The following is a 10,757-nucleotide window of genomic DNA, read 5'->3' on the forward strand; positions in this document are numbered from 1 at the left end:
AATATGTACAAATCGCCCGTCACTCTCATTAAAAAATGGGATAAGTCGTAACAAAGTAAATATACTGGAAAGTGTATTTAGAATTCAAATTACTTAGAAAGATTTTTTTATTTACAATAAATTAAATAGTTGTTTAATTCAACTTAATTTGAAATTAATAAATTATATTTTTTATATTTAAAATTTTTTTTATTAATAAAAATATTTTTATTAAATTTATAATTTTAGTATTGTTAAAAGAAAAAATAATTTAAATTATAGTTTAATTGTATATTGATAGAAATTTGAAATATTTTTAAAAATAGAATTTTTAAAAAAGTATATTTTATTTATTGTACCTTGTGTATCAGGGTTAATTAAAAAAATAATATAAATTAATATTTTTCTCGAATTGAAAAGATCTATTTAATTTTAAATTATTTTTAATGTTTAATAATTATTTTTAATTTTTAAATAGAAATGAAATGTTTTTCGTTTTTTAAGTTATCTAGTTTTTTGATAAATAAATTTAATTTAAATATCATTAATTAATTATTTTAATTAATAAAAATAATTATTTTTGATATAAAAGTTTTAAGGGATTAGCTTTAATTCTTAATTTTATAATTAATTTTAAATTATATAATTATATTTTAGGCTTAGAATTAGTTTTAATTTGAAAATTGTAATAATTTTATAAATTATATATATATATATATATATATAAATTTTATTTTTAATTTAATTTTTTATTAAAATAATTTAATTAATAATTATTTAATTTAAATGATGATTAAATTAGTAAATATTATAATTATTTATAAATACAAATTTATATGAAAGTTAATTATAAGGAATTCGGCAAAAAATTAATTCGCCTGTTTAACAAAAACATGTCTTTTTGATAAAACATAAAAAGTCTAATCTGCTCAGTGAAAATTTTAAATAGCCGCAGTATTCTAACTGTGCAAAGGTAGCATAATAATTTGTTCTTTAATTTAGGACTGGAATGAATGATTTGACGTGATTAAGACTGTCTTATAATTATTAATTATTGAATTTAATTTTTGAGTTAAAAAGCTTAAATTTTATTAGAGGACGAGAAGACCCTATAGAGTTTTATAATTAAATTTATTTTATTAATTAATTTATTTTTATGAAATAAATATGATTATTTTGTTGGGGTGATAGTTAAATTTAATAAACTTTTTATTTTGTTTTACATTAATTAATGAATTTTTGATCCTATATTTTAGATTATTAGATTAAATTACCTTAGGGATAACAGCGTTATTTTTTTTAAAGTTCTTATTGACATAAAAAATTGCGACCTCGATGTTGGATTAAAATTTATTTTGGGTGTAGAAGCTTAAAAATTTAGGTCTGTTCGACCTTTAAAATTTTACATGATCTGAGTTCAAACCGGTTTAAGCCAGGTTGGTTTCTATCCTTAATTTTATTAAAAATTTTTAGTACGAGAGGACCATAATTTTGAATTATTATAATTTTATTTAAAATGAATTTTATTAAATTTGTTAACTATTTTGGCAGATTAATGTAATAAATTTAGAATTTATTTATGTATATTTTATTATACAATTAGTAATTTATATTAATGAATTAATTATAGTTTTTTTAAGAAGATTAATTTTACTTGTTATAGTATTAGTTAGTGTAGCATTTTTAACTCTTTTAGAGCGTAAAGTTTTAGGTTTAATTCAAATTCGTAAAGGGCCTAATAAAGTTAGAATTGTTGGGATTTTACAGCCATTTTCTGATGCTATTAAATTATTTTCTAAGGAGTTTTCTATTCCTTTAATATCAAATTTTCTTCCTTATTTTTTATCCCCTTTAATTATATTAATATTAATATTGATTTGTTGAATAACAATGCCCTATGTTACTAATTTTTATTCATTTGATTTTAGTTTAGTGTTTTTTTTATGTTGTTTAGGTATTGGAGTGTATCCTATCATGATTTCTGCATGATCTTCAAATTCTAAATATTCTTTTTTGGGGATATTACGTACTGTTGCTCAAACAATTTCTTATGAAGTTAGTTTAGTTATGGTGATTTTATCAATTTTATTTTTAATTGAAGGTTATTCTATAATTTTATTTGGTTTATATCAAGAATTTATTTGATTTATTTTTTTAACTTTTCCTTTAAATTTAGTTTGATTTATTATTTGTTTAGCTGAAACAAATCGAACACCTTTTGATTTTTCTGAGGGGGAGTCTGAATTGGTTTCTGGGTTTAATATTGAGTATAGAGGTGTGGGATTTTCATTAATTTTTTTATCTGAATATTCAAGAATTTTATTTATAAGTATATTATTTGTTTTGATATTTTTAGGTGGTGATTTATATAATTTAATTTTTTATTTAATAATTATTTTTATTAGATTTTTATTTATTTTGATTCGAGGGACTTTGCCTCGTTTACGTTATGATAAATTAATGATAATAGCTTGAAAAAAAATTTTACCTGTTTCATTAAATTATTTAATTTTATTTATAGGTTTAAAGTTTATATTTTATTGTTTTTTATTATAAATTATATTAAATTTAATCATTTAAGTTTAAATCAATAAAAGATTTAAAACTTTTATATTATGTTTTCAAGACATAAACTTATTCAAGTTCATTGATTTGTTGGTTTAATTTAATTTAATAAAATATCTCACATTTTTGTTAGTGTAGGATAAATTAAAAAATAAAAGAAGTATATTAATGTTAAAATTTGTCCAACAATAATAAATGGATTTTCTACAGGTCTTATTCCAATTCATGTTAGTATTAATACAATTCTAATAAATATTCAAAATAGAAATTGTCTAAATGGATAAAAATTTAATCCTTTGAAATTTATTATTTTATAAAAAGGTATGATTAATAATACTAAAATAGACATTAGAAGAAGAATTACCCCCCCTAATTTATTAGGGATAGATCGTAGGATTGCATACGCAAATAAAAAATATCATTCAGGTTTAATATGAGGGGGGGTAATTATAGGATTAGCAGGGTTAAAATTATCAGGGTCTCCTAATATATTAGGGTTTATTAAAATAATATAAATTAAGATAAAGTATATTAAAATAAATCCTACAATGTCTTTTAATAAAAAATAAGGTTGAAATGGCATTTTGTCAATATCTCTATTAGTTCCTAAAGGATTTCTTGATCCTGTATTATGCAGAAATATTAAATGAATAATTGTTATTATAATAATAATAAAAGGAATAATAAAATGAAGAGTGAAAAATCGTGTTAGTGTAGCATTATTAATAGAAAATCCTCCTCATAATCATTGTACTAGGAATTCTCCTAAATATGGGATTGCTGAGAGAAGATTAGTAATTACAGTAGCCCCTCAAAAAGATATTTGTCCTCAAGGTAATACGTACCCTAAGAATGCGGCGGCTATAGTTAATAATAATATTGTTGTACCTGTAATTCAAGTTGGTTTAAAATTAAATGATCCAAAAAATATTCCCCGCCCAATATGTAGGTATATACAGATAAAAAATATAGAAGCCCCATTTGCATGTAAATTTTTGATTATTCAACCATTATTAATATCTCGATAAATATGGATAATTCTATCAAATGCTATTTGAATATTAGGTGTATAATGTATAGCTAAAAAAATTCCTGTAATTAGTTGGGTTACTAAGCATAATCCTAATAATGAACCAAAATTTCATATCGTTGTAATATTTGATGGTGTTGGTAAATCTACTAAGGACCCATTTATAATTTTTAATAAACTATTTTTTAAACGTAAAGGTAACATTAAAAAGTTTTTCGTAAAGATCCTAAATTGATATTAGAAATTTTTACAACAATAATTAGTGTAATAAATAAATAGTTTATTATTATAAAAGAAATAATAAAATTTGGTTTATTAAATAATTTGTTTAATGATATTTTAGTTAATATATTTTTATTTAAATCAATATTAGATAATTTTATTGTATCTTCAAACGTAAAATTTATTTTATTATAATTAATTATTAATATGAATATTAAAATAATTATTATAATGTTTACTATTATTCATTTATTAAAAAGAAATTTTACGTTTGAGATTAATCTTGATACATAAATGAAAATAATTAATAATCTTCCTAAAAAAATTAAAAAAATTATATATGAGTATCAAAATCTTATATTTAATATTCCTGATGTTACAGAAATTAAAGATGTTTGGATTAGTAAAATTAATCCTATTGTAAATGGGGTTTTTGTTAAATATATTATTATAGTATTAATTAATATAAGTAGTATGAAAATTTTTATAATTAATTAATTAAAATAAATTTATATTAATTAGTTTTAAAAAAAAAATTTTTTCTTTGATTTACAAAATCAATATTTTAAATAAACTATTAAAACTTATATTTATATTAAAATTTCAAAAAATAGTTTATTAAAATATTAATTTTGGAGATTAATGATAGGAAAATTTTTTCTTTTTTTTGAATTTATATATATATATATATATATATATAATTTATTATTTTAATAGATTTTTATTATTTTGTTTATTTTCTATTTTTAGTTAGATTTTTAAGTTTAAGATTAAACCGGTTTCATTTATTGATAATTTTATTAAGAATTGAATTTATTATTTTAATTTTATATTTAATATTAATTTTATTTTTAAATATATATATATTAGAGATGTATTTTATTATAATTTTTTTAATTTTTAGAGTTTGTGAAGGAGTTTTGGGTTTATCTATTTTAATTTATATAATTCGTTTACATGGTAATGATTATTTTCAAGTTTTAAATATTTTTTAATGATAAAGTTTTATTTTTATTTATTATTTTTAATTATAGTTTCTAAAAATAATTTTTGATTTTTTCAGTTTAATTTATTTTTTTTAAGGTTTCTTTTTATATTTTCTGGAAATTATAGATTTGAATTTAAGAGTATAAATATTTTTTTGGGGTGTGATAATTTATCTTTTGGTTTAGTTTTATTAACTTTATGAATTGGAGCATTAATAATTATATCAAGGTATTTTATTTATGAATTAAAAATTTATTTAAATTATTTTATTTTATTGATATTTTTTTTAATTTTATTTTTATTTTTAACGTTTACTGTAAATAATTTATTTTTATTTTATCTTTTTTTTGAATGTAGATTAATTCCCACCTTTTGTTTAATTTTAGGTTGAGGTAATCAATTGGATCGGGTTCAAGCAGGGATTCATTTATTATTTTATACTTTATTTGCTTCTTTACCTTTATTATTAAGAATTATTTATTTATTTTTTGAATTTAAAAATTTAAATTATATTTTTTCTGTGGAAAATTTAATTCAAGTTTATACTTTTTATTTATATGTATTTTTAATTTTTGCTTTTTTAGTAAAGTTACCTATTTTTTTTATACATTTATGATTACCTAAAGCTCATGTAGAAGCTCCTGTTTGTGGGTCAATAATTTTAGCTGCTATTATATTGAAGTTAGGGGGGTATGGTTTATTACGGGTTTATATATATTTAATTAATATGGGTACTTTTTTTAATGTTTATTTGATTGTTTTGAGAATAATAGGAGGAATTTATATTAGTTTAATTAGAATATTTCAAGTTGATTTAAAATCTTTAATTGCTTATTCTTCAATTGCCCATATAATAATAATATTATCTGGGCTATTAACTTTAATAAGATGAGGAATTTATGGTTCTTATTTGTTAATAATTTCTCATGGTTTATGTTCTTCAGGTTTATTTTGTTTAGTAAATATTATTTATGAACGTTTAAGAAGTCGGAGATTATTTATTAATAAGGGTTTAATAAATTATATGCCTAGAATATGTTTATGATGATTTTTATTATGTTCTTCAAATATAGCAGCTCCCCCTTCTTTAAATTTAATAGGTGAAATTATATTAATCAATAGATTAATTATATGAAGTAAAATAATTTTTTTATTAGTCATTTTTTTATCTTTTTTTAGAGCTTGTTATACATTATATTTATATTCTTTTACTCAACATGGTAAAATAAATTATTTTTTTTATTCATTTTCTCAAGGTAATGTTCGTGAGTATATTTTATTAATATTACATTGAATTCCTTTAAATTTAATTATTTTAAATAGAGAATCTTTTATTGTTTGAATATAAATTAATTTAAATAGTTTATTTAAAATATTGATTTGTGGTGTCAAAGAAAATTAAATTTAGTTTTTAAATTATTTTTATATTAAATATTTGTTTATTTAGTTTTATTATAATTTTTTTTATTAGAATATTTTTATTTATATTAAGTATTTATTTTTTATTATATGATTTAGTTTATTTTGTTGAATATAATTTAATTGAAATTAATTCTTCTTGTGTAGTAATAACATTTTTATTTGATTGGATATCATTAATTTTTATAAGAACAGTTTTATTTATTTCTTCTTTGGTAATTTTATATAGAAATTCTTATATAATAAATGATTTAAATTTGAATCGATTTATTATATTGGTAATTTTATTTGTTGTATCAATAATATTAATAATTGTTAGTCCAAATTTAATTAGTATTTTATTAGGTTGGGATGGGTTAGGTTTGATTTCTTATTGTTTAGTAATTTATTATCAAAATGTTAAGTCTTTTAATGCTGGTATGTTAACTGTTATTTCTAACCGTATTGGTGATATTTTTTTATTATTATCAATTTCTTGAATAATAAATTTTGGGGGTTGGAATTTTTATTTTTATGTAGATGTTTTAAAATATAATTCTTTTATAATAGTAATTACTTTAATAATTTTGATTGCTTCATTTACTAAAAGTGCTCAAATTCCTTTTTCTTCTTGACTTCCTGCAGCAATAGCTGCTCCTACCCCTGTATCTTCATTAGTCCATTCTTCTACTTTAGTAACGGCAGGGGTTTATTTATTAATCCGATTTGAAAATTTATTTAATAGAGAGAATTTTATTATTATATTTTTATTATTATCTAGATTAACTATATTTATGTCTGGGTTAAACGCAAATTTTGAATTTGATTTAAAAAAAATTATTGCTTTATCAACTCTAAGTCAATTAGGTTTAATAATAAGAATTTTATTTTTAGGATTTAAGTTTTTAGCTTTTTTTCATCTTTTAATACATGCATTTTTTAAAGCATTATTATTTATATGTTCAGGAGTTTTTATTCATGGATTGAATAATTTTCAGGATATTCGTTTATTAGGTTCAATATTTAATCAAATACCTTTTACTTCTATTTGTTTTCATTTTTCTAATTTATCTTTATGTGGATTTCCTTTTTTAGCTGGGTTTTATTCTAAGGATATAATTTTAGAAATAATTTTAATATTAAATTATAATATATTTATTATATTTATTTTTTTTATTTCAACTTTTTTAACAGTTTCTTATACTTTTCGTTTGATTTATTTCTCAATATTAGGTTGATATAATATAATTAGATTAAATTATTTAAATGATTATGATGTTTATATAAATAATTCAATATATTTTATAATATTGATAGTAATTTTAGGGGGTTCTATATTTAGTTGATTAATTTTTCCTTATAGATATACCATTATTTTGCCTTTTTATATAAAAATTTTACCAATTTTAATTATTTTTTTAGGCATATTATTTGGATTTTTTATTTATTATTTAAATGTTAAAATGTTTAAGTTAAAGTTTTATTTTTTAAATATATTTTTTAGAACAATATGGTTTTTACCTGTTATTTCTACTTATGGTTTAATTAAAAATATTATATTTATAAACAAAGAACTAACATTAAATTTTAATCAAAATTGATTAGAATTTTATAAAAGAAGAATAATTATAATTTTTATAAAAAATTTATATATATTTATAGATTTATTAATTTTTTATTTTAATAATGTTTTAAATTTATTTTTATTATTTGCCTTTTTATTTTTTTATTACTTTTTTATAATATAAATGTTTAAATAGCTTAAAATTTAAAGTATATTATTGAAGATAATATGATGATTTATTTAAATCTTTAAACATTTAATTTATAAAATTAAATAATTTATTTTTACAATGAAAATGTAATGTTTTTATAAACTATATAAATTAGAAATATAAATGAATTTTAATCATTTAATAAAAAGTTAGAAGCTTTTTTATTTATATTTCTATTTAATTGGAATTTTTATTCATTTTTATTATTAACAATAATAAGCCTCTTTTTGGCTTCAATTAATTTAATATAAATTATTTAAGATAAATTAATTGATATTAATAATTTTTGAATGCAGATCAAATGTTATATTTAACTATTATCCTATAAAGTAGAGTTATTAATAAATAACTATAATTTCAGGTCGAAACTGAATATAAATTTTATTTCAACTTTGTAGGTTTAAATTCAGTTTAGTGCCCCAAATTTTCATTCATAGTATAATCCTAATAATAAAATTAAAATAAAGTATGATACTATAAATAGTCAAATTTTTATATTCGAAATTGTTAAGGTTATAATTATTGGTAATATTAACGTTACTTCTACATCGAAAATTAAAAAAATAACTGCAATTAAAAAAAAACGAATAGAAAATGATATACGTGGGTATCCTTTTGGATCAAAACCACACTCAAATGGTGAATTTTTTTCTAATTCATAAAATGTTTTTTTTGATAAGATTATTGAAACAGTTAATATAATAATAGTAATTATTATAATTATTATTAAGGTATTAAATATTAATTTAATTATTTATACTAAATTTTGTTAGACTTATTGATTGGAAATCAATTATACTTAAAGTTATATTATATAAATATATTAGTATGTTCTTCATCAGTAAATAGAAATATAAAGGAAGAGTCAAATTACATCTACAAAATGTCAGTATCATGCAGCTGCTTCAAATCCAAAGTGATGAAAATTAGAATAATGATTTAAATACACTCGAAATAAGTTAATTATAATAAATGTTGTACCAATTAATACATGAATTCCATGGAATCCTGTAGCAATAAAGAAAGTTGATCCATAAATTGAATCTGCTATTGTGAATGGTGCTTCTAAATATTCATACCATTGTAAGATTGAGAAAGTAATACCTAAGATGATTGTTAATAATATTCTTTTTAGTGTTTCTTTTTTTATGTTATTTATTAATCTATGGTGGGCTCATGTAATTGTAGCCCCTGAAGAAACTAAAATAATTGTATTTAATAAAGGAATATCATAAGGGTTAAATGGTGTAATATTTTTAGGGGGTCATATTCTACCAATTTCAATTGAAGGTGAGAGGGATCTATGAAAAAAAGCTCAAAAGAAAGATAAAAAGAAAAAAATTTCCGAAACAATGAATAAAATTATTCCTAATTTTATTCCTATTATTACATTTGATGTATGTAACCCTTGATAGGTTCTTTCTCGAATGATGTCTCGTCATCATTGAATTATAATTAAAATGGTGATTAGAATCCCTAATATTAATATATTTTTTAATTTGAAATTGAACCATTTAATTGAACCTAAAAGTATAATTATTACAGCTAATGATCCTAATAAAGGTCATGGCCTGTAATTAACCAAATGAAATGGGTGTTGAGGAAAGGGTATATTTTTATTTGACATTATTTAGTTTACTTCTCTAGAGTATAGAGTTATTAGTACTATAAAAACATAAGCTTGAATAATTGAAACAGCGAATTCTAAAATTAGTAAAGAAATTTGTCTAACTACTAAAAGAGATGATGATAATATATTAATTTTTGTTCCGATTCTTCTTAATAAGGTTATTAGTAAATGGCCTGCAATAATATTTGCCGTTAATCGTACCGCAAGTGTTAAGGGACGAATTAAATTTCTGATTGATTCAATTAAAACTATAAAAGGTATTAATGCATTTGGTGTGTTTTGAGGAACAAGATGAGTAAATATATGATTTATATTTTTTAATCATCCAAATAGTATAAGTCTTAACCATAAAGATAATGATAATGTAATTCTATTTGATAAATGTCTAGTTCTAGTAAAAATATAAGGGAAAAGACCTATAAAATTATTAAATAAAATAAATAAAAATAAAGATGAAAAAATTAATGTTCTATTAATTTTAAAATTACCTAATAAAATTTTTACTTCTGAATGAATTATATATATTAATTTTCATCATAAAATATTTTTTCGTGATATAATTAGTCAAAAAGTTGTTGATGGAAATAGGAATGTCCCAATTAATGTTCTTGATCAATTTAAGTTTAGGTTAGGGAAAAAAGTTGAAGTTGGATCGAAAATTGAAAATAAATTTATTATCATTTTCAGAAACCAAATTTTTTTTTCTTAAAAAATTTATCGAATTTTTTTTTAAAAAAATTCTTTTTTCTAAAATATGCTATAATAATAATTGTAGAAAAAAGAATAGTAAAAATTGTGAATAAAAATAATCAATTTATAGGATATATTTGTGGAATAAAAGAATATTAGAATTTTCTAATATTTATAGTTTGACTAACTATTATTTTAATAAATTAATTCTTTTCATTAAGAATATTTGCTAATATATTATAAAATGATTTAAGAGATCATTGCTTGCTTTTCAGCCACTTAATGAATTAAAATGAATTAATTCATTTTAAAAAAAAATTTATTGGAATTCTTTCTATAACAATTGGTATGAATCTATGATTAGCCCCACAAATTTCTGAACATTGTCCAAATATTAACCCTGGTCGTTTAATTAATAACCTAATTTGATTTAATCGTCCTGGAATTGCATCAATTTTTTTCCCTAGACTAGGGATTGTTC

The 10,757-nt window shown here is 19.2% G+C and overlaps 3 protein-coding genes and 2 pseudogenes across 3 annotated transcripts in view; 2 read left to right on the forward strand and 3 right to left on the reverse strand.

Moving 5' to 3' along the window:
* Nucleotides 1-891: 891 nt before the first annotated feature.
* LOC124224117 (cytochrome b-like) lies at nt 892-4,130 on the reverse strand. The gene is given in 1 exon segment (XM_046636535.2): nt 892-4,130. A coding segment is annotated over 1 exon segment (816 nt). The 5' UTR covers nt 3,779-4,130; the 3' UTR covers nt 892-2,962.
* Nucleotides 1,522-3,460, forward strand: LOC138191354 (NADH-ubiquinone oxidoreductase chain 1-like; annotated as a pseudogene).
* Nucleotides 4,131-5,671: 1,541 nt separating the features above from the next.
* On the forward strand, nt 5,672-7,931 carry LOC124224115 (NADH-ubiquinone oxidoreductase chain 5-like). The gene is given in 2 exon segments (XM_046636532.2): nt 5,672-5,685; nt 6,201-7,931. Coding segments are annotated over 2 exon segments (1,233 nt in total). The 3' UTR covers nt 7,420-7,931.
* An 844-nt stretch (nt 7,932-8,775) lies between these two features.
* Nucleotides 8,776-9,583, reverse strand: LOC138191358 (cytochrome c oxidase subunit 3-like; annotated as a pseudogene).
* LOC138191359 (cytochrome c oxidase subunit 2-like) overlaps nt 9,583-10,757 on the reverse strand; it is a 1,671-nt gene continuing 496 nt past the window's right edge. The window contains 1 exon segment of the mRNA XM_069138054.1: nt 9,583-10,757. This exon segment is cut by the window's right edge and continues 496 nt beyond it. Coding sequence (XP_068994155.1) covers nt 10,579-10,757 — 179 coding nt within the window. The 3' untranslated portion in view covers nt 9,583-10,578.

Source organism: Neodiprion pinetum, unplaced genomic scaffold (genome assembly GCF_021155775.2).
Source record: "Neodiprion pinetum isolate iyNeoPine1 unplaced genomic scaffold, iyNeoPine1.2 ptg000098l, whole genome shotgun sequence".
Lineage (NCBI taxonomy): Eukaryota > Metazoa > Arthropoda > Insecta > Hymenoptera > Diprionidae > Neodiprion > Neodiprion pinetum.